Raw genomic sequence first — 27,100 nt, 5'->3', positions numbered from 1 at the left:
GAAACACAGAGGCTACGCTGCTATGTGCTAACCACTAGTTAGCCACAGAAACAGGATGGCCTTCCAGTTTGCCAGAAAGGCCTTAAAGGAGCTGCAGAGTTCTGGAAAAAGGTGTTCTGGACAGACCGGACAGCTGATGGAGCTGTTGATGGAGCTGCTGATGGAGCTGCTGATGGAGCTGCTGATGGAGCTGCTGATGGAGCTGCTGATGAATTCTGAGCTGGATAGAAACATCTGATCTCTTCCAGCTCCAGTAAATGCATCCAAAGCTTCATCCTGCAACAAGATAATGATCCCAAACATCCTACTGAGGCAGCAGCAGAGTTTCTCAGAGCTGAAACACGGCTCGACTCCACACGTGTTCACAGCCTCCTGCTCCTCCGTGTGAAAGGATTCGAGCCCAGGAGAGTGACACTGAGGGGTAATGGGAGGGGCAGTGGAGGGTGAGGAGAAGCTGTCCCAGTGCTCACATGACTGGTTTTGACGAATCACATGAAGGAGAAGATGTGACAGGAAGTGTTTTACACATTTACAGTCCCGAAAAAAAACTCCAGAATCCAAAGATAACGCAGAGATGCATCATGTGTTCCCTGTTTTTATATAAAACATAAAGAAATGAGGCTCTGAACTCTGTGATTTAACCGTTCTCCTCTTCCTCCTCCTCTTCCTCTTCCTCCTCTTCCTCCTCCTCCTCCTCCTCCTCCTCCTCCTCCTCCTCTTCCTCCTCTTCCTCCTCTGCAGGAGTTCGATCCCGAGGAGTTTTACCACCTGCTGGAAGCAGCTGAAGGACATGCAAAGGAAGGCCAGGGCATCAAATCCGACATCCCCCGATACATCATCAGCCAGCTCGGCCTCACCAGGGACCCCCTGGAGGGTAAATCACCAGATGTTTGCAGATGTTTGGTACTTTTTAACCAGTGTTGTTGTTGTTGTTGTTTGGTTCGGTTTGGTCAGTGATCACATGTCTCCGACAGAAATGACCCAGCTGAGCAGCTATGACAGCGGAAACCCCGAGACCCCGGAGACCGACGATTCAGTAGATGTGAGTACACATGTTCCAACATCTGTTCAGACATCTGTTCAAACATCTGTTCAGAGATCTGTTCAAACATCTGTTCAGACATTTGTTCAGACATCTGTTTAAACATCTGTTCAAACATCTGTTCAAACATCTGTTCAGACATCTGTTCAGACATCTGTTCAAACATCTGTTCAAACATCTGCTCAAACATCTGTTCCAGCATCTGTTCAAACATCTGTTCAGACATCTGTTCAAACATCTGTTCAGACATCTGTTCAAACATCTGTTCAGACATCTGTTCAAACATCTGTTCAGACATCTGTTCAAACATCTGTTCAAACATCTGTTTAAACATATGTTCCAGCATCTGTTCAAACATTTGTTCAGACATCTGTTCAAACATCTGTTTAAACATCTGTTCAGACATCTGTTCAAACATCTGTTCAGACATCTGTTCAAACATCTGTTTAAACATCTGTTCAGACATCTGTTTAAACATCTGTTCAGACATCTGTTCAGACATCTGTTCAAACATCTGTTCAAACATCTGTTCAGACATCTGTTCAGACATCTGTTCAAACATCTGTTCAGACATTTGTTCAGACATCTGTTCAAACATCTGTTCAAACATCTGCTCAAACATCTGTTCAAACATCTGTTCAGACATCTGTTCAAACATCTGTTCAGACATCTGTTCAAACATCTGTTCAGACATCTGTTCAAACATCTGTTCAAACATCTGCTCAAACATCTGTTTAAACATCTGTTCAGACATCTGTTCAAACATCTGTTCAGACATCTGTTCAAACATCTGTTTACACATCTGTTTAAACATCTGTTCAGACATCTGTTCAAACATCTGTTCAAACATCTGTTCAGACATCTGTTCAGACATCTGTTCAGACATCTGTTCAAACATCTGTTCAGACATCTGTTCAGACATCTGTTCAAACATCTGTTCAAATATCTGTTCAAACATCTGTTCAGACATCTGTTCAGACATCTGTTCAAACATCTGTTCAGACATCTGTTCAAACATCTGTTCAGACATCTGTTCAGACATCTATTTAAACATCTGTTCAAACATCTGTTCAAACATCTGTTCAGACATCTGTTCAAACATCTGTTCAAACATCTGCTCAAACATCTGTTTAAACATATGTTCCAGCATCTGTTCAAACATCTGTTCAAACATCTGTTCAAACATCTGTTTAAACATCTGTTCAAACATCTGTTCAGACATCTGTTCAGACATCTATTTAAACATCTGTTCAGACATCTGTTCAAACATCTGTTCAGACATCTATTTAAACATCTGTTCAAACATCTGTTTAGACATCTGTTCAAACATCTGTTCAAACATCTGTTTAGACATCTGTTTAGACATCTGTTCAAACATCTGTTCAAACATCTGTTCAGACATCTATTTAAACATCTGTTCAAACATCTGTTTAGACATCTGTTTAAACATCTGTTCAAACATCTGTTCAAACATCTGTTCAAACATCTGTTCAGACATATGTTCAAACATCTGTTCAGACATCTGTTCAAACATCTGTTCAGACATCTGTTTAAACATCTGTTCAGACATCTGTTCAAACATCTGTTTAAACATCTGTTCAGACATCTGTTCAGACATCTGTTTAAACATCTGTTCAAACATCTGTTCAAACATCTGTTCAGACATCTGTTCAAACATCTGTTCAAACATCTGCTCAAACATCTGTTCCAGCATCTGTTCAAACATCTGTTCAGACATCTGTTCAAACATCTGTTCAGACATCTGTTCAAACATCTGTTCAGACATCTGTTCAAACATCTGTTCAGACATCTGTTCAAACATCTGTTCAAACATCTGTTTAAACATATGTTCCAGCATCTGTTCAAACATTTGTTCAGACATCTGTTCAAACATCTGTTTAAACATCTGTTCAGACATCTGTTCAAACATCTGTTCAGACATCTGTTCAAACATCTGTTTAAACATCTGTTCAGACATCTGTTTAAACATCTGTTCAGACATCTGTTCAGACATCTGTTCAAACATCTGTTCAAACATCTGTTCAGACATCTGTTCAGACATTTGTTCAGACATCTGTTCAGACATCTGTTTAAACATCTGTTCAAACATCTGTTCAAACATCTGTTCAGACATCTGTTCAGACATCTGTTCAAACATCTGTTCAAACATCTGCTCAAACATCTGTTCCAGCATCTGTTCAAACATCTGTTCAGACATCTGTTCAAACATCTGTTCAGACATCTGTTCAAACATCTGTTCAGACATCTGTTCAAACATCTGTTCAGACATCTGTTCAAACATCTGTTCAAACATCTGTTTAAACATATGTTCCAGCATCTGTTCAAACATTTGTTCAGACATCTGTTCAAACATCTGTTTAAACATCTGTTCAGACATCTGTTCAAACATCTGTTCAGACATCTGTTCAAACATCTGTTTAAACATCTGTTCAGACATCTGTTTAAACATCTGTTCAGACATCTGTTCAGACATCTGTTCAAACATCTGTTCAAACATCTGTTCAGACATCTGTTCAGACATCTGTTCAAACATCTGTTCAAACATCTGCTCAGACATCTGTTCAAACATCTGCTCAAACATCTGTTCAAACATCTGTTCAAACATCTGTTCAAACATCTGTTCAGACATCTGTTCAGACATCTGTTCAAACATCTGTTCAAACATCTGTTCAGACATCTGTTCAGACATCTGTTCAAACATCTGTTCAGACATTTGTTCAGACATCTGTTCAAACATCTGTTCAAACATCTGTTCAAACATCTGTTCAAACATCTGTTCAGACATCTGTTCAAACATCTGTTCAGACATCTGTTCAAACATCTGTTTACACATCTGTTTAAACATCTGTTCAGACATCTGTTCAAACATCTGTTCAGACATCTGTTCAAACATCTGTTTAAACATCTGTTCAGACATCTGTTCAAACATCTGTTCAAACATCTGCTCAAACATCTGTTCAAACATCTGTTCAGACATTTGTTCAGACATTTGTTCAGACATCTGTTCAAACATCTGCTCAAACATCTGTTCAAACATCTGTTCAGACATCTGTTCAAACATCTGTTCAGACATCTGTTCAAACATCTGTTCAGACATCTGTTCAAACATCTGTTCAAACATCTGTTTAAACATCTGTTCAGACATCTGTTCAAACATCTGTTCAAACATCTGTTCAGACATCTGTTCAAACATCTGTTCAGACATCTGTTCAGACATCTGTTCAAACATCTGTTCAGACATCTGTTCAGACATCTGTTCAAACATCTGTTCAAACATCTGTTTAAACATATGTTCCAGCATCTGTTCAAACATCTGTTCAGACATCTGTTCAAACATCTGTTTAAACATCTGTTCAGACATCTGTTCAAACATCTGTTCAAACATCTGTTCAGACATCTGTTCAAACATCTGTTCAGACATCTGTTCAGACATCTGTTCAAACATCTGTTCAAACATCTGTTTAAACATCTGTTCCAGCATCTGTTCAAACATCTGTTCAAACATCTGTTCAAACATCTGTTCAGACATCTGTTCAAACATCTGTTCAAACATCTGTTCAAACATCTGTTCAGACATCTGTTCAGACATCTGTTCAAACATCTGTTCAAACATCTGTTCAAACATCTGTTTAAACATCTGTTCCAGCATCTGTTCAAACAGACGCTGACGTAATCTTTCTTCTTCTGCTGTTTCAGAGCCGAGGCCCCGCCGCTCCGGCAGCGCCCCCGCAGGCTAAGACCAAAGCCCCCCGAGAGGAAGACTTTGAGAACATAAAGCTCATCAGTAACGGAGCCTACGGGTACGGCGGCCTCCTTTAGCTCCGCCTCCAACAGAAGCTGACCACGCCCACATCTGTAAACCCCTCCTCTCTTCTTCAGGGCCGTGTACCTGGTGCGGCACAAGGAAACCCGGCAGCGATTCGCCATGAAGAAGATCAACAAGCAGAACCTGATCCTGAGGAACCAGATCCAGCAGGCCTTCGTGGAGCGGGACATCCTCACCTTCGCCGAGAACCCGTTCGTGGTGTCCATGTTCTGCTCCTTCGAGACCCGGAGGCACCTCTGCATGGTGATGGAGTACGTGGAGGGTAAGAGACGCGCCTCAGAGGTGGCGTGGGTGGTGGCGGTGCTGGTTTCTCTGATGCTGTGCCTGTGGCGTGCAGGTGGAGACTGCGCCACGCTGCTGAAGAACATCGGCGCCCTGCCGGTCGACATGGCCCGGATGTACTTCGCCGAGACCGTTCTGGCCCTGGAGTATCTGCACAACTACGGCATCGTGCACCGAGACCTCAAACCTGACAAGTAAGGCGCACACCGACCCCCGCGGGGCAGCAGCGTGGTCATCTCTGCTTCTGTTTACACATCTGTTCAAACATCTGTTCAAACATCTGAAAAAAAAAGAGTCTTGGTGTTGCCTGCATCAGAGCAGATAAGTCCGGAGTAATATCGTGTTTCAGCATGAGAGATGGAGTCCTTGTAAAGAGAGAGCTGAGCTCTGTAAATGTCTTTATGGATGGAGAGACCAGATTTCCTGTAGAGTCGTTCAAGCTGTCGATTTTTGGATTTCATGGAGCGAAGATCAGGAGTGAACCAGGGAGCAGACCGAGTAAAGAAAACAGAACGGGATTTGACAGGAGCAAGTGAGTTGAGAATGTTAGTGAGATCATTGTTGTATTGGGTGGCAAGAGCATCAGGGGTGGAAGAAGAATCCAGAGTCAGGGTGGCGATATGGGAGGAGAGGGAGTCCAGCTTAATGTCCGGAAAGAGATGACACGGCGTGGTTTGGAAATGGTGAGGCGGAGAGTGACATTAAATGAGAGGAGGAAGTGGTCCGTAATATGGAGTTCATCAGCAGGACAGGTGGAGGGGGTGAGACCAGAGCAGCAAATTAAGTCCAGGGTGTGACCTTTTATGTGTGTGGGGAAGTCAGAGAACTGTTTGAGGCCAAAACTATCAAGTGATGAAGAAAAGTCTATGGTGAGGGGAAGAGCAGTATTGTCCAAATGTATGTTGAAATCCCCCAGCAGAATTATATAAGGTGAGAGAGTGGAGAGGTGAGTGAGGAGGGCAGAGAATTCATTTAAGAAGTCTTAGTGAGGCTTAGGGGGACGGCAGACTGTGGCAGCGATAATGGGGGTAGGCAAGGCATTCCAGTGAGCAGAGAGGTGGCACAGCCACCGGGAGGACCTTCCACTTCTCGCGGTAAAGACTCGTGAGACCGATCCACGAGGTTTACAAGAGTAAACAAACCCCAGAGGAGTAGAGTCATTGAGCTGGGAAAAGTCACCAGGAACTTGCCAAGTCTCATTTAAACAGAGAAAGTCAAACTTACGATCCGTAAGGATATCCTGGATGAGACGTCCTTTGCCCGTGAGGGAGCGAATGTTCAGGAGACCGAAGTTAACGCCGGTGGTGTCATGGCTGAGAGGAGCGTTGGCCGACCCAACGCGCTGTGATTAACAGTCCGGTCGGTGTTTCTCGGTGCCTGGCGAGCGGAGGACCAAAAGGAGGTAATCCCTTTGGAGCCGCCAAAGTGGAAGCCCCGCCTAGATCCACGGTGGAGGTACCTCCGGCGAGGCAGACGGGCGGCGGTGCAGTGATGCCGGTGGAGATCCGGACCAGTGTGAGCGGAGCCTGAGAAGCTCAGCGACCGAATACTGGAGGAGTCCTCCCACGGGTAGATGGAGGAGCGATGGGACAGTCCAGCAAAGACCACACAAAGACGTTGATGAGCCACATTATAGAGCGCAGAGGCAACGGCGAGTAGCCGGGCGATGTGCTGAGGAATCTGTTCCAACATCTGTTCAAACATCTGTTCCAACATCTGTTCCAGCATCTTTAAACATCTGTTTAAGCGTGGTCATCTCTGCTGCTCCTCCAGATGTTGACGGTCTGCTTTGTCTCCAGATGTTCAGGGGTCTGCTTTGTCTCCAGATGTTGACGGTCTGCTTTGTCTCCAGATGTTCAGGGGTCTGCTTTGTCTCCAGATGTTCAGGGGTCTGCTTTGTCTCCAGATGTTGACGGGCTGCTTTGTCTCCAGATGTTGACGGTCTGCTTTGTCTCCAGATGTTGACGGTCTGCTTTGTCTCCAGATGTTCAGGGGTCTGCTTTGTCTCCAGATGTTGACGGTCTGCTTTGTCTCCAGATGTTCAGGGGTCTGCTTTGTCTCCAGATGTTCAGGCGTCTGCTTTGTCTCCAGATGTTCAGGGGGCTGCTTTGTCTCCAGATGTTCAGGGGGCTGCTTTGTCTCCAGATGTTCAGGGGGCTGCTTTGTCTCCAGATGTTCAGGGGTCTGCTTTGTCTCCAGATGTTGACGGTCTGCTTTGTCTCCAGATGTTCAGGCGTCTGCTTTGTCTCCAGATGTTCAGGGGGCTGCTTTGTCTCCAGATGTTCAGGGGGCTGCTTTGTCTCCAGATGTTCAGGCGTCTGCTTTGTCTCCAGATGTTCAGGGGTCTGCTTTGTCTCCAGATGTTCAGGGGTCTGCTTTGTCTCCAGATGTTTAGGGGTCTGCTTTGTCTCCAGATGTTGACGGTCTGCTTTGTCTCCAGATGTTCAGGGGTCTGCTTTGTCTCCAGATGTTCAGGGGTCTGCTTTGTCTCCAGATGTTGACGGTCTGCTTTGTCTCCAGATGTTCAGGGGTCTGCTTTGTCTCCAGATGTTCAGGGGTCTGCTTTGTCTCCAGATGTTCAGGGGTCTGCTTTGTCTCCAGATGTTGACGGTCTGCTTTGTCTCCAGATGTTCAGGGGTCTGCTTTGTCTCCAGATGTTGACGGTCTGCTTTGTCTCCAGATGTTCAGGGGTCTGCTTTGTCTCCAGATGTTCAGGGGTCTGCTTTGTTTCCAGATGTTCAGGGGTCTGCTTTGTCTCCAGATGTTCGGGGGTCTGCTTTGTCTCCAGATGTTCAGGGGTCTGCTTTGTGTCCAGATGTTTACGGTCTGCTTTGTCTCCAGATGTTCAGGGGTCTGCTTTGTCTCCAGATGTTCAGGGGTCTGCTTTGTCTCCAGATGTTCAGGGGTCTGCTTTGTGTCCAGATGTTGACGGTCTGCTTTGTCTCCAGATGTTCAGGGGTCTGCTTTGTCTCCAGATGTTCAGGGGTCTGCTTTGTCTCCAGATGTTGACGGTCTGCTTTGTCTCCAGATGTTCAGGGGTCTGCTTTGTCTCCAGATGTTCAGGGGTCTGCTTTGTCTCCAGATGTTGACGGTCTGCTTTGTCTCCAGATGTTCAGGGGTCTGCTTTGTCTCCAGATGTTCAGGTGTCTGCTTTGTCTCCAGATGTTCAGGGGTCTGCTTTGTCTCCAGATGTTCAGGGGTCTGCTTTGTCTCCAGATGTTCAGGCGTCTGCTTTGTCTCCAGATGTTCAGGGGTCTGCTTTGTCTCCAGATGTTGACGGTCTGCTTTGTCTCCAGATGTTCAGGGGTCTGCTTTGTCTCCAGATGTTCAGGGGTCTGCTTTGTCTCCAGATGTTCAGGGGTCTGCTTTGTGTCCAGATGTTTACGGTCTGCTTTGTCTCCAGATGTTCAGGGGTCTGCTTTGTCTCCAGATGTTCAGGGGTCTGCTTTGTGTCCAGATGTTGACGGTCTGCTTTGTCTCCAGATGTTCAGGGGTCTGCTTTGTCTCCAGATGTTCAGGGGTCTGCTTTGTCTCCAGATGTTGACGGTCTGCTTTGTCTCCCTCAGCCTGCTCATCACGTCCTTGGGACACATCAAGCTGACGGACTTCGGCCTCTCAAAGATCGGCCTGATGAGTTTGACCACCAACCTGTACGAAGGTCACATCGAGAAGGACACGCGGGAGTTCCTGGATAAGCAGGTCTGCGGCACGCCGGAGTACATCGCCCCCGAGGTGATCCTGCGGCAGGGCTACGGCAAGCCGGTGGACTGGTGGGCCATGGGCGTCATCCTGTACCAGTTCCTGGTGGGCTGCGCGCCGTTCTTCGGGGACACCACGGAGGAGCTGTTCGGCCAGGTCATCAGCGGTGAGTCCATCACGTCTTAGTTAGTTAGTTAGTTAGTTAGTTAGTCCATCAGGCCTCAGATGGTTTCTGCAGTTTGAAATCAGAGGAAACGTCTTATTTTTCCAGCTGGGAATGTCGTTGGAAATGCCAGTTTCTTCTTTAAAATACTCTTTTATCAACTTCTGTGGCGCGTCTTTTCTTTTCTTATCATCTCATTTCCAACAAGAAATAAACACAGCGTCACTCCAGCTGTAAGAGTCCAGCAGTCAGTGTTGGGACAGCTGTTTCAGGGCCGGGGGGGGCACTGGATCCGCCCACTTGTCCCAGTCTGGACAGCTAAACGCTAAACGCTCGCTGTTAGCTAAACGCTCTCTCGCTGTTAGCTAAAGGCTCGCTGTTAGCTAAACGCTCGCTGTTAGCTAAACGCTCGCTGTTAGCTAAATGCTCGCTGTTGGCTAAACGCTCACTGTTAGCTAAACGCTCGCGCTGTTAGCTAACCTCGCGCTGTTAGCTAAACGCTCTCGCTGTTAGCTAAACGCTCGCTGTTAGCTAAACGCTCGCTGTTGGCTAACCTCGCGCTGTTAGCTAAACGCTCTCGCTGTTAGCTAAACGCTCGCTGTTGGCTAAACGCTCTCGCTGTTAGCTAAACGCTCTCGCTGTTAGCTAAACGCTCGCTGTTAGCTAAACGCTCTCGCTGTTAGCTAAACGCTCGCTGTGTTTTTTTCTGCTATCCTTTTTGGATAAAAACTCTATCTAAGTGGGCTCATTTTTTCCAGTTTTCATTTATCTTTGTGTCATTTGGGGTTAATTTGTTCTGAGGAACGAACAAGAAGGTGTGTCAGTAAAGCAAGATGTGTCTTTGTGCTGTGATTGTGTTAGATGAGATCATCTGGCCAGAGGAGGATGAAGCTCTGCCTTACGAGCCTCAGGACCTCATCACAAAGCTGCTCAGACAGAATCCTCTGGAGAGACTGGGAACAGGTAACTGAACAGCCTCTCTGGATAAAAGCAGAGTTACAGAAATGCATTCATCAAGGGCATCTACTCACACCAAGACTGACTGAGTGATTCTAAACTGCTAACTGGTTGGCCTTATGCTAACAGGTTAGCCTTATGCTAACTGGTTGGCCTTATGCTAAAAGGTTAGCCTTCTGCTAACAGGTTGGCCTTATGCTATCTGGTTGGCCTTATGCTAACAGGTTAGCCTTATGCTAACAGGTTGGCCTTATGCTAACTGGTTGGCCTTCTGCTAACAGGTTAGCCTTATGCTAACTGGTTAACCATATGCTAACAGGTTAGTCTTCTGATAACAGGTTGGCCTTCTGCTAACAGGTTAGCCTTATGCTAACAGGTTAGCCTTATGCTAACTGGCGCTTTTAACCGTCTCCTCTGAGGATGTTTGAGTTTCTTCTCGCATTTCAGCCATTTTTTTCTTTAATCGTCACCTGTTTCTCCATCAGTAACTGTTTGATTTTTGCATCAGTTTCCACATTAAAGCCTCCGCCGCCCTCTTCCTCCGTCTCCGCAGGCGGCGCCTACGAGGTGAAGCAGCACCCGTTCTTCACCGACCTGGACTGGAACAGCCTGCTGAGACAGAAAGCAGAGTTCATCCCCCAGCTGGAGTCCGAGGACGACACCAGTTACTTCGACAGTATGTTCCTGACTTCCTGCAGATGTTCGACAGCCGTCTGAAAGTCATTCGTTCTCACTGTGATCAATATACCGATCGATATATTCTGTTTATTTGTGCGTCAGCCCGTTCTGATCGGTACCACCACCTGGACTCAGAGGAGGAAGACGACACCAACGATGACGAACACGTGGAGATACGACAGTTCTCCTCCTGCTCGCCTCGCTTCAGCAAGGTCTGACCTCATCCTTTAACGCTTTCTGTCCTTTATGCTGCGATGGTGATCAATATAACTGATCGTTTCTTCTGTTTCTGAGCCGATGAGATCAACTGAATACAGAAAAGCTATAAAGTTGGAGTGTTGTGGCCATTTATGTTTTGCAAATCATAAGTTCTATCAATTTACTTTTCTTTGGGCAGTTAGAATATACTTTAGAAAAAAAATTATAATAATAAAATAAATAAAGAAATAAAAATAAAAAAGAAATAAAGAAAATTAAATTAAAAAAATAATTAATTAATTAAAAAAATAAGTAAATAAATAATTTAAAAAAAAAGAATATACTTTAGAAAATAGATAAAGAAAAAAAAGAAAGAAAATTAAATTAAAATAATTAATTAATTAATTAAAAAAGAAGTAAATAAATAATTTAAAAAAAGAATATACTTTAGTTAGTTTGGAATTAAAATCTGTGATTAATTTTTATATTTGAAATTGTTTAGATTATTTAGGTTAAATGATTTTTTGACCACTTTTTGAGCTTGTAAAATGAGATTAAGTTAACTTTCGTTTTTCATCTAAATTGTAAGAGATTTTTTAGTTTTGTTCATATTATTTGTTGGAAATAAACTACATATATTTTTTAAACAGTCAAGTCTGAAGTGCAAGAATCAAACCACCTGTTGCCACCCACGGCCTTTGTTACAAAATATAGTTTGTAATCTTTAAAAGCCGCGACGTGGAGCTTCACGCGTCTGTTTGGGAAGTAATGCTGTTAAATATGGAGTCACGGGTCAGAAATGGAGGAGTTTGTGTGTTTTTGTGCAGGTTTACAGCAGCATGGAGCGTCTGTCTCTGCACGAGGAGAAGAGGACGCCTCCTCCCACCAAACGCAGCCTCAGCGAGGAGGGCGGAGACCGCATGGACAGCCTGAGCGGACTCAAGTCCAGAGATCGGTCCTGGCTGGTGGGATCTCCAGAGATGTGAGTCCCACGACTGAGGCTCTATCCCCCTGTTTTATCAGGTCTTTGATGCTTCTCCCTGTGAACTGTTAGCTTTCCTTTCCTTCCTTTCTCCAGCCTCCGGAAGCGCCTGTCGGTTTCAGAGTCTTCCCACACGGAGAGCGACTCGAGTCCTCCGCTGACGGTCAGGAGACGCTGCTGCTCCGCCATCATCGAGATGCCACGCTTTGCTATCTCTGCCGAAGAGGAAGGAGGCCAAGGTAAAGCTGAAGGAAGCCCTCTGTGCTCACCTGTGCTCACCTGTGCTCACCTGTGCTCACCTGTGCTCACCTGTGCTAAGACACCATCTTTATTTAGCTCAACGCCCGACTGCTTATGGGATGTTCGTGATTATTTAATTACATCTCAAACACGCTCACCAAGTTAAAATATTGCTGTTTAACTCGTGTTCAGATCACACTAAACTGTCCAAAGACTCTTTGTTTCTAATCAATGAAAGTTGTAGTTTACGGTCACTTTGAGGGCATTTCTGTCTGCCTCTGTGGTTATTTTGAGTGTTTTTGTTACCATTTAAAGTCTATTAGTAGCTCTTTTACATCTCATGATGGTTGTTTTGTGCCTCTTTGTGGTTGTTTTGTGTCTCTTTGTGCCTCTTTTGTGTCTCTTTTTGCCTCTTTGTGGTTGTTTTGTGCCTCTTAGTGGACTTTTTGTGTCTCTTTGTGCCTCTTTTGTGTCTCTTTTTGCCTCTTTGTGGTTGTTTTGTGCCTCTTAGTGGACTTTTTGTGTCTCTTTGTGACTCTTGTGTCTCTTTGTGCCTCTTTGTGGTTGTTTTGTGTCTTTTTGTGGTTGTTTTGTGCCTCTTTTGTGTCTCTTTTTGCCTCTTTGTGGTTGTTTTGTGCCTCTTTGTGGTTGTTTTGTGCCTCTTTGTGGTTGTTTTGTGTCTCTTTGTGGTTGCTTTGTGCCTCTTTGTGGTTGTTTTGTGTCTCTTTGTGCCTCTTTTGTGTCTCTTTTTGCCTCTTTGTGGTTGTTTTGTGCCTCTTAGTGGACTTTTTGTGTCTCTTTGTGACTCTTGTGTCTCTTTGTGCCTCTTTGTGGTTGTTTTGTGTCTTTTTGTGGTTGTTTTGTGCCTCTTTTGTGTCTCTTTTTGCCTCTTTGTGGTTGTTTTGTGTCTCTTTGTGGACTTTTTGTGCCTCTTTTGTGCCTCTTTGTGGTTGTTTTGTGTCTCTTTGTGGACTTTTTGTGTCTCTTTGTGCCTCTTTGTGGACTTTTTGTGTCTCTTTGTGCCTCTTTGTGGACTTTTTGTGTCTCTTTGTGCCTCTTTGTGGACTTTTTGTGTCTCTTTGTGCCTCTTTGTGGACTTTTTGTGTCTCTTTGTGCCTCTTTGTGGACTTTTTGTGTCTCTTTGTGCCTCTTTGTGGTTCTTTTGTGCCTCTTTTTGTCTCTTTATGGTTGTTTTGTGCCTCTTTTGTGTCTCTTTGTGGTTGTGTTGTGCCTCTTTGTGGTTGTTTTGTGCCTCTTAGTGGACTTTTTGTGTCTCTTTGTGCCTCTTTGTGGTTGTTTTGTGCCTCTTAGTGGACTTTTTGTGTCTCTTTGTGCCTCTGTGGTTCTTTTGTGCCTCTTTTTGTCTCTTTGTGGTTGTTTTGTTCCTCTTTTGTGTCTCTTTGTGGTTGTTTTGTGTCTTTTTGTGGTTCTTTTCTGTCTCCTTTGTGTCTCTTTTGTGTCTCTTTGTGCCTCTTTGTGGTTCTTTTGTGTCTCTTCGTGTCTTTTTTTGGTTGTTTTGTGACTCTTGTGTCTCTTTGTGCCTCTTTGTGGTTGTTTTGTGTCTTTTTGTGGTTCTTTTGTGCCTCTTTTGTGTCTCTTTTTGCCTCTTTGTGATTGTTTTGTGCCTCTTTTGTGTCTCTTTTTGCCTCTTTGTGGTTGTTTTGTGCCTCTTAGTGGACTTTTTGTGTCTCTTTGTGACTCTTGTGTCTCTTTGTGCCTCTTTGTGGTTGTTTTGTGTCTTTTTGTGGTTGTTTTGTGCCTCTTTTGTGTCTCTTTTTGCCTCTTTGTGGTTGCTTTTTGCCTCTTTGTGGTTGTTTTGTGCCTCTTAGTGGACTTTTTGTGTCTCTTTGTGCCTCTTTGTGGTTCTTTTGTGCCTCTTTTTGTCTCTTTTTGTCTCTTTGTGGTTGTTTTGTGCCTCTTTTGTGCCTCTTTTTGTCTCTTTGTGGTTGTTTTGTGCCTCTTTTGTGTCTCTTTGTGGTTGTTTTGTGTCTTTTTGTGGTTGTTTTGTGTCTCTTTTGTGTCTCTTTGTGGTTGTTTTGTGCCTCTTTGTGGTTGTTTTGTGCTTCTTTGTGGTTGTTTTTGCTTTAATAACTACCATTTCTTCACTTTCATTAAATGAGCCTCTCCTGAAACAGTTTGTAGCCCGCCCCCCCCCACTCTGAAAACCTCTGTTCTGAAGCTGTTGGATGTAATTCCTGCTCTCTCATTGGTCAGCAGGCAGTCGGAGGAGCCCCAGCCTCCTGGGTCTGAGTGCGGTGAGGGGTCCGCGCTGCGAGGAGCTCCCGCTCGCCATCCCGGAGCTCCCGCTGGAAAGAGAGCTGAAGCTGGACGAGTCTCCCAGCACGCCGAGCTCCACCTCCAGCCAGCAGAGCAAGGCCACGCTCACACGTACGTGCACCAACATTTGTCCCGTTTCCTCGTCTTCCTGTTCGTGCTTTACATGAAACGAGAGAAACGGTTTCTTTCTGCTTGTTTTTCCCGGCGCAGCGGGCAGCTCGGGCGACGTGTGCGAACGCGCTAACGGCAACAACGGCGCTAACGGCAACAACGGCGCTAACGGCAACAACGGCGCTGCCGCCAAAGCTACCGCAGAGGACGACTCTCCGTCCACGCCGAAGGCCATCAGCGACCTGGCGGCTCGCAGGGCTCGCCATCGCCTGCTGTCCGGTGACGCAGACAAACACACGACCCCGAGCTCCAGGCCGCTCAACAAGGTCATCAAGTCCGCGTCGGCCACCACGCTGTCGCTGATGATCCCTGCAGGTCGGTGCGCCACAGAGCCAAACTTAGACTGCGAGGGTGTAGAAACCTGTACTGTTGGTAACCTATACATAGAAGGGACCTTTGCTTCTTTCCAGCAACAAGCTTTAATACTGAAACCCTCCAATCTGTTCGCAGACCACCACGGAGCCTCCCCATTGGCCAGCCCGATGTCTCCCCACTCTCTGTCGTCCAATCCGTCGTCCCGGGACTCGTCCCCGAGCCGCGACCTTTCCCCGGCCGTGAGCAGCGTGAAGCCGGCCATCGTCATCCACCGAGCGGGGAAGAAGTACGGCTTCACCCTGAGGGCCATCCGGGTCTACATGGGCGACTCCGACGTCTACACCGTGCATCACATGGTCTGGGTGAGCGTCCCGGGATGCTGGGCGTTGGCAGTAAACAACAACAACAACAACTCCTCTAACTTCTGTTTTCTCCTCCGTCAGCACCTGGAGGAGGGCGGCCCGGCGCACGAGGCGGGGCTCAGGGAGGGCGACCTCATCACCCACGTCAACGGCGAGCCGGTCCACGGGCTGGTTCACACGGAGGTGGTGGAGCTCATCCTGAAGGTTCGAATAAAAGTTCTTTCATTTAACTTTGGACAGAATGACATAAAACTGTGAAACGGGACGGATTCAGAGCCTCTGGTTGTTCGTTCAGTTTTGACGAAGGCTGGGCGAGTTAACTCGTTATTACCGCGTTAACTCATTGATTATTTAACGCCGATAAATATCTTATCGCGCATTAACGCAGGTTTTTTTGTGTTTTTTTTTTTTAATTTTGAAAAAAAAAATTTGGGGGGCTTTTGTGCCTTTAATGGAAAGTTCAGAGAGACAGGAAGCAGGCGGCAGAGAGAGGGGGAACAACATGCAGCACAGGGCTTGAGTAAACAAACAAGGAATTTGACTCCGGTAAACTTCACTCTCAAAGTACAACACTCAACAATAACATAAAAGAATAAAATTAGAAATAAGCTGCAGCGAAGACTATAGCCTCTGTACATGGGGCGCCTGCTCAACCCACTACAGCAAGGACCCCCCCCCCCCTGTTTTATTATTTATTTTTTAAGTCTGTTGCTCACAGGCTTTTATTTTGTAAAAGTCTGTTGCTCACAGGCTTTTATTTTGTAAAAGTCTGTTGCTCACAGGCTTTTATTTTGTAAAAGTCTGTCGCTCACAGGCTTTTATTTTGTAAAAGTCTGTTGCTCACAGGCTTTTATTTTGTAAAAGTCTGTTGCTCACAGGCTTTTATTTTGTAAAAGTCTGTCGCTCACAGGCTTTTATTTTGTAAAAGTCTTTTGCTCACAGGCTTTTATTCTTTAAAAGTCTGTTGCTCACAGGCTTTTATTCTGTAAAAGTCTGTTGCTCACAGGCTTTTATTTTGTAAAAGTCTGCTGCTCACAGGCTTTTATTTTGTCTGCTGCTGTCTGCTGTGGAACAGGAAAAGAAAGTAATCGGCGGATCCACCAAACATGGAGAAGGGTACGGAACTTTTACTCGGCCATTTTCATGTTAAAGTTCTTCCAGACGGCGGAGTCGACAGAACCAAAGTCATCTGTAAACTCTGCCAAGTTGAATTGTCTTCTCAGCGTAGTAGTTCCAGTCTAAAATATCACTTAAAGGCAAAACACACAACTGATAGCAGCAAGTCATTCAAGGAAACAGACAGTGGAGCGAGGCTTCTACATAAAAACTACAGAAAGATGCTGATGTTAAAAGTGTGTTTGCACAACAAATGTTATGGCACTTTCATTCATATGGCAGCACATTTAAAATAAAGCTAAATGCTAAAAGCTATACGCTACTTTTGGATTCATTTTTGGATTCTGCGTACAAATGAGATTAATCGTGATTAATTACATTAAACACTTTAATCGTTTCCCAGCCCGAGTTTCTTTTATTGTGGAACAAACATTTCTATCACATTAACGCTCTCAGACGGCTTTCTGTTCCATTTCCAAAGTAATAAAACTTTGTTGTTGTTGTGCTTCATCACTCAGAGCGGCGCCAAAGTGTCCATCGCTGCCACGCCGTTTGAAAACACCTCCATCAAAGTCGGTCCCGCCCGCAAGACGGGCCACAAGTCCAAGATGGCGAGACGCAACAAGAAGACCAAGAGCAAGGAGGGGCAGGACAGGTGGGTCGCGCTCCTGTCGGCGTGCACGTGCACGTTTACGGGGCGCCTAACGGGCGTCTAACGTGTGTTTCCTGTTGCAGCAAGAAGAGGACGCCGCTGTTCAGGAAGATCACCCGGCAGGTGTCTCTGATCCACACCAGCCGCAGTCTGTCCTCCTTAAACCGCTCCCTGTCGTCGGGGGAGAGCGGCCCCGGCTCGCCCACGCACAACCTGTCGCCACGGAGCCCGACGCAGGGCTACAGGTCCACGGCAGACTCCGCCCACTCAGGTGTGAGACGCGCTCAGACTTTAGTTTGCATTTAAAAAATTAAAGGAGCATTAAAGCAACACCAGAGAAGTTTGTGAACCTTAAAACAGTGTGAACAGCTGTGCATGTGCAGGGTTCACTTTGAGATTAGCTGCTGTTACACCCCACACCTGTAGGGGGAGCCGGAGAAATACCCCCAAATTCTCAGTTTTTTAGTATCTGCTCTGAAGTTTAAGCTAATGGCTGTGTTCGAAACCGCATACTACATACTACATACTGCATACTGCATACTGCATACTACATACTACATACTGCATACTGCATACTACATACTGCATACTACATACTACATACTGCATACTGCATACTACATAATGCATACTGCATACTGCATACTACATACTACATACTACATACTGCATACTGCATACTACATACTGCATACTGCATACTACATACTGCATACTGCATACTACATACTGCATACTGCATACTGCATACTACATACTGCATACTGCATACTGCATACTACATACTGCATACTACATACTGCATACTGCATACTGCATACTACATACTGCATACTACATACTGCATACTGCATACTGCATACTCATTGATCAGAGAGTATGCAGACCGTTTACCCACAATGCATCTCGCTCCTGCCTGAGCCGAAATCAGCCGGCCTGAAGCTGATTTCCCTTAAGCTCTAAACTCTGTAAACTTTAGCAACATTTGAAACATTTTCAGGAGAGAAATTAGTCGTTTAGATCCCCAACGTGTTGAAAACCTGACAAAATACCGGCTGTTTCCAATTTTGTTCCCACGAATTCGGCGCTGCTAAAGCTAGCTGCAGTGAGCTAACGCACTTCCGGTTATTTTCACAAAATAAAATACCCGTTGCCTTTTATCATAGGGAAAGCCATTACCATACAATTGGTGCTTTTGTTTTGAAAACAGGAAGTGAACCTACCCTCGTTGTAGCTAGCTTGAAACTGCCGTTTTGACAGGAAATGACGATCGGCGACATCACGTTACGTTGCATCTTGGGTAGTTTGAGTATGAGTAGTAACCTCATGATGCATACCCAACATTTCAGAGAATCTAGTATGCATCCGGGAACTTCTCGCTGACTCAAACTCGCATACTAACTTACAAAGTTAGTAGGAGTAGTAGGAGAAGTATGCGGTTTCGAACACAGCCTTAGTGTACTTAAAACCTAACGTCTATAAAAAGTTGGACGTGCGCCCCCTGGTGTTGGAAAAGTGTAACGCCACCAGCCATTTAATAAATGCTGCTGTTTTAGAAGCACCTTTAAGTGGCAGCCGGACTTAAAACGGAGGTCAGAAGCATCTTTCTGGTCCCACGAGGAGGCAGCTGAAGCTTCAGGACTGTTTTGGGTTTTCTTTTCGATAGATTTGCTGAGGTTGCAGACTGCAGACGGTTTCAGTTTCGGCTCCGATATAAACCGTGTGAACGATATATTCTGTATTTCCCCCCCAGTTGGAGGGAACTCGTCCCAGAGCAGCTCCCCCAGCTCCAGCGTTCCCAACTCCCCGGCGAGCTCCGGCCACATCCGGCCCAGCTCGCTGCACGGCCTCGCCCCGAAGCTCCAGCGCCAGTACCGCTCCCCCCGCCGCAAGTCTGCCGGCAACATCCCCCTCTCCCCGCTGGCCCGCACGCCGTCCCCCACGCCTCAGAGCAGCTCGCCTCAGCGCTCGCCCTCGCCGCTGCCCGGCCACGCCCTGGGCCAGCCCGCCATGGGGCAGTCCTTCCCGGTGAAGCTGCACTCCTCGCCCCCCCTGGCGAGGCAGATATCCAGGCCGAAGAGCGCCGAGCCGCCACGCTCGCCGCTCCTAAAGAGGGTGCAGTCGGCCGAGAAGCTCGCCTCCTCGCTGTCCAGCTCGCCTTCGTCTCCCGCTGGGATGGCGGCGGCGGCGGGCGCGAGCCGCAAACACAGTCTGGACATCTCACACTCGGAGTTTAAGAAGGAGATTCTGCAGCGAGAGCCGAGCTTACAGAGCCTGCAGGTACACACTCGCCTCCATTTTATTCTTTACCGACGACCGTTTACCTTCTGGGATTAATAAAGTTTCTCTGGATTTAAATGAGAAACCAAATCATGGAGAATGAATGATAAATAACTTTAATAAAACTGATACGTTTGAATAAAATAACTTAAAATGTAAATTAAATGAATATTTCAGCTTTATTCTTTAAACTTTGTGTTAAAACCCCAAAAGTTTTACTTTATGATTTAATTTATCATTTATAGGGCTGGGCGAGTTAACTCTTCATTATCGCCTTAAACTTGTTAATTATTTAACGCGATAAATATTTTATCACGCATTAACGCAGGTTTTTTTATTTATTTTATTATTATAAAAGCCTGTTGCTGTCTGCTGCGGAACCGGATATTTTATTTATTTATTTCTATGTTTATTATTTTTATAAGTTTTTATGTATGTTTCTATATTTAAACACAAAAACACGAGATAACACATTAAAATCATGAAAAAAGTTTAACAAAAACTTAAATCTGTAATTTATTAATTAATTCAAACCTTTTTTTTTTAGTCCAAATAAATTATTTTTACCAACAAACTTCATTATATTATTATATTAATATTATATTATATCAATAATATAATATTACATTATATTACATTATACACTATTATATTATACTATATTATATTAATAACATAATAGTATATTATACTGTTATATTATATTAATAATATACTATTACATTATTATACCCAGTCCTGGCACCCTCACCCGGTTGCAGAAGCTTCACTGAGAGCTTTTCATCAGCTTCTTGTCTCTCTGACCCTCAGGAGTCGGCTGGCGAGGCTCTGCTGCTGTCGGCGGGACGCGGCGTGGAGAAGGGCAGCCTGCAGAAACACGCCTCCTCCTCCAGGAAGTTGGGACGCCAGGAGGGGGACGGCGCCCTGGGCCTGGCGCCCGGCTCGCTGGGCCTGGCGCCCGGCTCGCTGGGCCTGGCGCCCGGGAAGAGCAAGCTGAAGGACAAGCTGTCGGCCATCCGGCAGGACCGCGCCGAGCGCCGCGAGTCGCTGCAGAAGCAGGACGCCATCCACGAGGTGGACTCCTCCGAGGACGAGACGGACGAGGGCTCTGAGGACAGCCAGGACGGGCGGCGGGCGGCGACCTTCACGCCGCCGCCGCTGCTGAGGCCCACCACCGTGAGGACGGGCCCCGGGGGCACGCTGCCCTCCCTCTGCCTGGGCGGCCGGCCCACAGGCTCCGCCCCCGCCGCGCCGAAAGAAGAGCGGAAGGTCCCGGAGGGCCAGGGCCCGCCGCCGTTCTCCACGCCGGGCAGCGCCTTCATGTCCGTCAGCCGGGACACCTTCCTCAAACCGTCCCCGCCGCCGGACCTCAGGACTCTGAGGGCGAGGACGGACGAGCGCGCGCAGGACGGCCCGAGAGCCGCGGCGCCCCCCGCAGGCGGCGCCCCCCCGAGCTCCCCCGAGCCGCCCCGCGCCTCCTGCTCCTCGCCGGGCGTCCCGAAGGAGAAGAAGGAGGCGGACAACCGGCGGCTCTGCGCGGCGGCGGCGGGGCAGAGCGCCACGCCTCCACCCGGCTCCGCCCCCGAGGCTCCGCCCCCTGAGAGCGGGGCGGACAGAGTGGCGTCAAAGAGCGTCCTGGGTCCAGTCAAACCTTCCAGAGGTGGAGCCCCAGAACCCCCGGACCCCCCGACCTCTGCTGCGCCTGAGCCTCAGCACCGGAGGCCGGACCCCCCGCCGCCCGCCGCCGCCAGCAGGAGGACGTAGCAGCAGGTACTGAACCCCCCGGCTGCTTTAGGGTTAAACTCGTCCGTACATTCACACTAACCACGCCGACATCAGCAGATGTGGACGCTCTGCTCCAGATGTTCGTGTGGTTCTCCGGCTGGTTTTAGTCCGACTCGGTTCTTCCTGAGGGGGCTGCAAACAGAACCGGCTCAGCGCCCCCCGGAGACGCTTCTCACTTTCCGACTCCGTCGTCTTCGGTTCGTGGACTTTAAAAACAGAACCAAACACTTTCTCCGGGATTATCCGGTCGCTGTTCCAGATGTGACCTCAATTCAGACCCGACAGAAAGTTCGGAGAACCTCAAAAGAACCTTTTCATCCCGACTCATGGTTCCTGACTTCCCTTTCTCAGTGTCTGTCCCGCTCAGTGTTGAATGAACCGTCTCCGTCACTCGTAACTTTTGGGGGCGTCCCACCTGGCCTTAATTTAGGACAACAGAGCTTTTCCTTGTGTGGCTCCAGTAGCCGTTAGCATTCCGTTAGCATCCCAGGAAGTGTGTGTGTTTTACCCGTAGATATCCAGCAGATTGTTTCTCCTTCCTGTAACCTTTCAAAATAAAACAACGTGCGAGTCGTTGGGCTTCGCTCCTTTTAACCCTGAAGCTCGTCGGAGTTTCAGCCGAGGAACACGAAAACGTCGGCCATTTTGTTTGCAGCCTCGGGCAGCGGACCGGTTCGGACCTGCTGGTTCCAGTGAAGTTACCACTTTAGGTTTCTGTGGACGTACGAGTGTGTGTGTGTGTGTGTGTGCGTGTGTGTGTGCGTGTGTGTGTGCACGTGTGTAAGTGGGCGGAGTCAAATCTGATTGGTTTCATTTTAAAGCAGAGCTGGCGTTCAGATTCAGTCGGCTTCTTTTGTATTCGCTTCGACCTTTTGAAGGAAGTCGCCCTCAGAAGTCTCCAGGAGGCCGGCTGTGGATCCGCTCGCTCGGTCAGGACGCCGCTGGCCTGATGGCGGCGGCCTCTGGGTTCTGTTTACACGTGTTTGCCTGTTTTTGTGGAGCTGGTTGCCCTCGGCGACCAGCAGAAGTGTGTCAGCAGCTCCTGAAACTCGTGAAACTTGAGTTTGGGACTCGCCTTTGGGTGTCGGTTGTAGATTATTGGACCACACTGGATGTTATGACGCACACCGACGAAAAGAAGAATCAACAATCAGAGAGTCGGAAGCTTTTTTAGCCGATTGAGCCGAACGTTAGGCGCAGTTTTTTGGTTTGAATCCAGTTCTAATGTGATGAGAATCAAACCTGAAACCAACAAAGCTTCTACACAGACTGAATGAATTTTACATTCACTCCTTTTACTGATTAAAAAACTGATTTCAGGTGCTTAGAGCTTAAACGATTACTACGATCTGTATCTGAGTGTATGTTGGCTTATAACCTGCAAAAAAAATGTCAGTACGAGTTTATGTTTTTTAATTTCAATCATTTACTTTTAGGGAAGCGTGTCAAACATCTGTATTTACTCACTAAGAGTCGGATCTCTGTGTTGTTGCCTCAAAACTCCAGAAAAAAGTCTGTTTTTCTCTGTTTTTTGTCCTGAATGTTTGACTCCGTCTGGTCCTGAAACCCTGAAATCTGCTTCCTGTCAGTTTCGTACTGAGCTGGAGGTCTGATGGGGGGGGCAGCCATCACACAAACGGTCAGTGGGCTTTTACCCATCATGCAACTCTGTTGAGCTCACAAAGCGGATTCACTTTGGTGGATTTCACTGTTTTTCCTGATTTTACTTCAACAAAGAGGCCAAATATTCAACATTTGATCAGATCGGATATCTGATTTAAATCAGACGGACTTTAAAGTGCTTTAAAATGACCAAATAAATGCAAAGAAAGTTGTTCAGGATGCCGTGAGACTCCCGTTGGAGCTGAGAGTCGGCCTGAATCATTTTAAAGGTGTGACGGGGAGTTTTGAAGCAGCAACAAAAAGAACAACAGACGTATTTCCAAACTGTGCGTGTTGTGTTCGTCTTTTCATAGTGAGGAAGAGGAGGAGGAGGAAGGGTCACCGTAGGGTTAAAGACAGAAAACATTGCTAGAGTAAAACCAGTGCAATATCTTTTTATTTTTTATTGTGGTAAAGCATGTTGTTGTCAATCTTACCTTACAACAATAATAAAGTTTTTTTTTATCTACGTGTCGGCTCTGATGGGTTTATGTTGCCTTCACTGCTTCATCACATTTTACCCTGTTTTAGGATTAGCATCATATAACATCTTTTAGGATCTTGTAGCATCATATAGCATTTATGTAGTATCACATAGCATTTATATAGCATTTATATAGCATCATATAGCATCTTATATAGCATCATATAGCACTTATATAGCATCATATAGAATCTTATAGCATTTACATGGTATCATATAGCATCTTATAGCATTTATAGTGTCTTATAGCATCAAATAACATTTATAGAGTGTCTTATAGCATCAAATAACATTTATATAGCATCTTATAGCACTTATATAACATCATATAGCATTTATAGAGCGTCTTATAGCATCAAATAACATTTATATAGCATCTTAAAGCACTTATATAACATCATATAGCATTTATAGAGCATCTTATAGCATCAAATAGCATTTATAGAGTGTCTCATAGCATCAAATAACATTTATATAGCATCTTAAAGCACTTATATAACATCATATAGCATTTATAGAGCATCTTATAGCATCAAATAGCATTTATAGAGTGTCTTATAGCATCAAATAACATTTATATAGCATCTTATAGCACTTATATAACATCATATAGCATTTATAGAGTGTCTTACAGCATAATATAGCATTTATATAACATCATATAGCATTTATAGAGCGTCTTATAGCATCAAATAGCATTTATATACCATCTTATAGCACTTGTATAACATATAGCATTTATAGAGCATCTTATAGCACTTGTATAACATAGCATTTATAGAGCGTATTATCACATCAAATAACATTTATATAGCATCTTATAGCATTTATATAACATCTTATAGCATTTATAGAGCGTCTTATCACATCAAATAACATTTATATAGCATCTTATAGCATTTATATAACATCTTATAGCATTTATAGAGCGTCATAGCATCAAATAACATTTATATAGCAACAAATAACATTTATATAGCATCTTATAGCATTTATATAACATCTTATAGCATTTATAGAGCGTCATAGCATCAAATAACATTTATATAGCATCTTATAGCACTTATATAACATCATATAGCATTTATAGAGTTTCTTACAGCGTCATATAGCATTTATATAACATCATATAGCATTATATACCACTTCTATAACATCATATAACATTTATAGAGTGTCTTACAGCATCTTATAGCATTTATAGAGCGTCTTATAGCATCAAATAGCATCTTATAGCATTGTTATAGCATCTTATAGCATTGGTATGGCATCATATATTCCATGGAATGGAAAATATCTGATATCTTCAAGTTTTTATAAGAAAACTGCTAATCGCTCCTCCCATGAGATTTAATGATGTATTTTATTTAGTGAAAATATTCTCAGCTGGACTTTCAGGGACAGTTTGGTTTTATACTGAGAATGTTGTTCAAAACTGAGTTGTCCTTTTCAAAGAGTTTGTTCTTCTAATTCTTATTCCAGGTCCTAGAGACTAAACCACCACCCCCCCCGTGCTGTGAAAAGGCCCTATTTTCTCTCCCTTCGTATCACTGCCTGCTGCCGACAGCCGCGCCTGTTACGCTGTTTGCTGCTCGGTCTGCACAGCAGGCAGTGATACGCAGGGAGAGAAAATAGGGCCAAGAGATTGTGAGCTCTGACTTTTTCCTGGAGAACCATTTTGTGATGCAAATGTATTACTCTGTTGAACGCATATTGTTCTGAGAAGCAAAACGCTTTATTTTTTAAACCCCAGCCAACTAGCCGGACTACCTTCATCAGCACCAAAACGAGGCTGGAACTCTGCTCACAGGACGCAGCAGGGGGTAAGAAGATGTTCAGAAATGATGCTGCTGATATGGGATGTTACACAGCTTCATGTCAGAAGAGGCGAACTGTCCCTTTAATACAGGAATAAGTGGTATACGAGTAAGAATTGATTCTAATAACCGACTTTGCACATATTTGTCTCATAAATAGGCAGCTGATACAAAGACAAGGTGAGTACGTAATGATATTTAACTGCTGAGGCGTGCAGTGTTACAGGATCCCACAACAAAACCAGAAAACCAGAGTCCTGGTGGGGGTCATTATTTATATAGCTCCAAAACCTGCCCCAGGGGGTCCCCCCCTCCTCCCTGTCACCGCTCAGTCTGCTGAGCACACACACCTTCTTTCACATGTGGAATTTCTGATGCCGTCCAATGTCTGAAGATGACTCGACGAGCTGCTGTTGGACCCACTGAGATTACAGAACAATTACATTTGGTTATAAATCAGATCAAATTTATTTATATAGCACATTTCATGTGCAGAACAGTTCAAAGTGCTTTACATAAAATAAAAGCATTGCAGCAGGGAGTGGAAGAAGCATTAAAACATTTATTTTTTTAATGAATAAAAATAAAAATAAAATAATAATAATAAAATAATCAATAAATAAATAAAATACATAAAAGAATATAAAGAGAAACAAATAAAATCATTTAAATGAATTTAAAAACAAGCAACAGTCTAGATAAGTTAAAAGATATTTCATGCATAGACACATGAGAACAGAAATGTCTTTAACCTGGATTTAAAAATGTCTACATTTGGTGAAAGTTTAATCTCCACTGGCAGTTTGTTCCACTTGTTTGCAGCATAACAGCTAAATGCTGCTTCTCCATGTTTAGTCTGGACTCTGGACTGGACCAGCTGACCTGAGTCCTTGGATCTCAGAGCTCTGCTGGCTTTATATTCTCTGATATATTATGTTTCCTCCTTACATTTCCAACACAAGTCTTCCCCCGATAGTTTCATCCTGTACAGTCTGGATGGGGTGTAATAGTATTTATGTCAAACATTATATTGTGTAAGTTGCCTCTCTCACATATTTACCACATTTACTGCCCATCTGTCCCAACCAATGTCTCCACCAAGGTCCCTCTGCTGAATCATCTTTAACTTTAACTGAACAAACTTAGCCTAGCAAGCCAGACCCCCGTACACTGGATAGCAGTGTGGGCGGGATAAACGGTTGTCTGTTAAGTTGCCTCTGCACCCAACGCCACGCAATAGGATGGCGCAACAACCAATCAGAGCGATGAAGAAGGATTACGTAGATTACTTTTACCGTACCCGGTGGGCAAAACTCTGAAAAAGCCAAATGGAAAGCCTGTTGGCTGGTGCAGCCACTGTTTACCTCTCTCTGGAACTACACACTGAAACGTCGCACCTCTGTCGTCACTAGGTAGCCCCGCCCCCGCCCCCGCTCCTCACCATTTGATTGGCCCGATTAAGTTTCCACTTTCAGCCTCGCAAAACGACCAAAACTGACTAGACTAGCCCGGGAGCAAATTCAATTTGCAGTCGCTGGGGGCATCTAGATTTCTAGGCTAGAACAAACGGCCATTTTATAAAATTGTGAGTCTTTTTGTTTTCTAAGTGGAAGTTTCATATAATCGCTGATCATATTATCAGTAATATTATCAGTATGGCTGCGAGGTGATGCCAAAAGTTTTCTTTTCCCACCAAATCAAATTTCTGCTTCGGTGCAATCTGTTGGTTTCCTTAGCTGGGAAACTGTTTTTGAATTGGCTCTATATGAACAAATTGGATTATTTTATGAATAATTATGATTACAATGAATTAAATTCCAATTGGCTTGAATTGGTCTTTATTATCTAAGATGACATTTGTTGTATTTGGCGCTATATAAATAAACTGAATTGAATTGAACTTCCAGAGGTTGGAGAGGCGAGCACATCTGGAGACACATTCTCAAACTGTCTGAATTAATCTGAGTTAATGTTCATGCCGGGGGTTTGATTCCCGTCATTTGTCCTCATCAGTGCTGCTTTGCTCCCACAGAGTGAAAGTGAGCGCAGAGTGTCAGTAAATGATCTGTGAGCTGGTTCTCCTCTTCCAGC

The 27,100-nt window shown here is 45.1% G+C and overlaps 1 protein-coding gene across 12 annotated transcripts in view; it reads left to right on the top strand.

Moving 5' to 3' along the window:
• mast2 (microtubule associated serine/threonine kinase 2) overlaps positions 1-23,179 on the top strand; it is a 206,007-nt gene extending 182,828 nt beyond the window's left edge. For 10 of the 12 annotated variants that reach the window (XM_075486106.1, XM_075486107.1, XM_075486109.1 and 7 more), the window contains 19 exons: positions 742-874; positions 975-1,042; positions 4,760-4,863; positions 4,943-5,151; positions 5,227-5,365; positions 8,738-9,036; positions 9,895-9,996; positions 10,544-10,666; positions 10,771-10,880; positions 11,694-11,848; positions 11,945-12,087; positions 14,303-14,476; positions 14,576-14,851; positions 14,987-15,213; positions 15,295-15,417; positions 16,848-16,984; positions 17,065-17,252; positions 18,735-19,261; positions 20,072-23,179. In XM_075486106.1, coding sequence (XP_075342221.1) covers positions 742-874; positions 975-1,042; positions 4,760-4,863; positions 4,943-5,151; positions 5,227-5,365; positions 8,738-9,036; positions 9,895-9,996; positions 10,544-10,666; positions 10,771-10,880; positions 11,694-11,848; positions 11,945-12,087; positions 14,303-14,476; positions 14,576-14,851; positions 14,987-15,213; positions 15,295-15,417; positions 16,848-16,984; positions 17,065-17,252; positions 18,735-19,261; positions 20,072-21,025 — 4,191 coding nt within the window. In that variant the 3' untranslated portion in view covers positions 21,026-23,179. The remainder of the gene's footprint in view (positions 1-741; positions 875-974; positions 1,043-4,759; positions 4,864-4,942; positions 5,152-5,226; positions 5,366-8,737; positions 9,037-9,894; positions 9,997-10,543; positions 10,667-10,770; positions 10,881-11,693; positions 11,849-11,944; positions 12,088-14,302; positions 14,477-14,575; positions 14,852-14,986; positions 15,214-15,294; positions 15,418-16,847; positions 16,985-17,064; positions 17,253-18,734; positions 19,262-20,071) is intronic. The other 2 variants (XM_075486110.1, XM_075486105.1) reach the window with 2 other exon arrangements.
• The last annotated feature ends 3,921 nt before the right edge of the window (positions 23,180-27,100 follow it).

The sequence above is a fragment of the Odontesthes bonariensis genome, chromosome 15, assembly GCF_027942865.1.
Source record: "Odontesthes bonariensis isolate fOdoBon6 chromosome 15, fOdoBon6.hap1, whole genome shotgun sequence".
Taxonomy (NCBI): Eukaryota; Metazoa; Chordata; class Actinopteri; order Atheriniformes; family Atherinopsidae; genus Odontesthes; species Odontesthes bonariensis.
The sequence above is the reverse complement of the archived record's forward strand: the minus strand, read 5'-3'. Positions and strand labels throughout refer to the sequence as shown.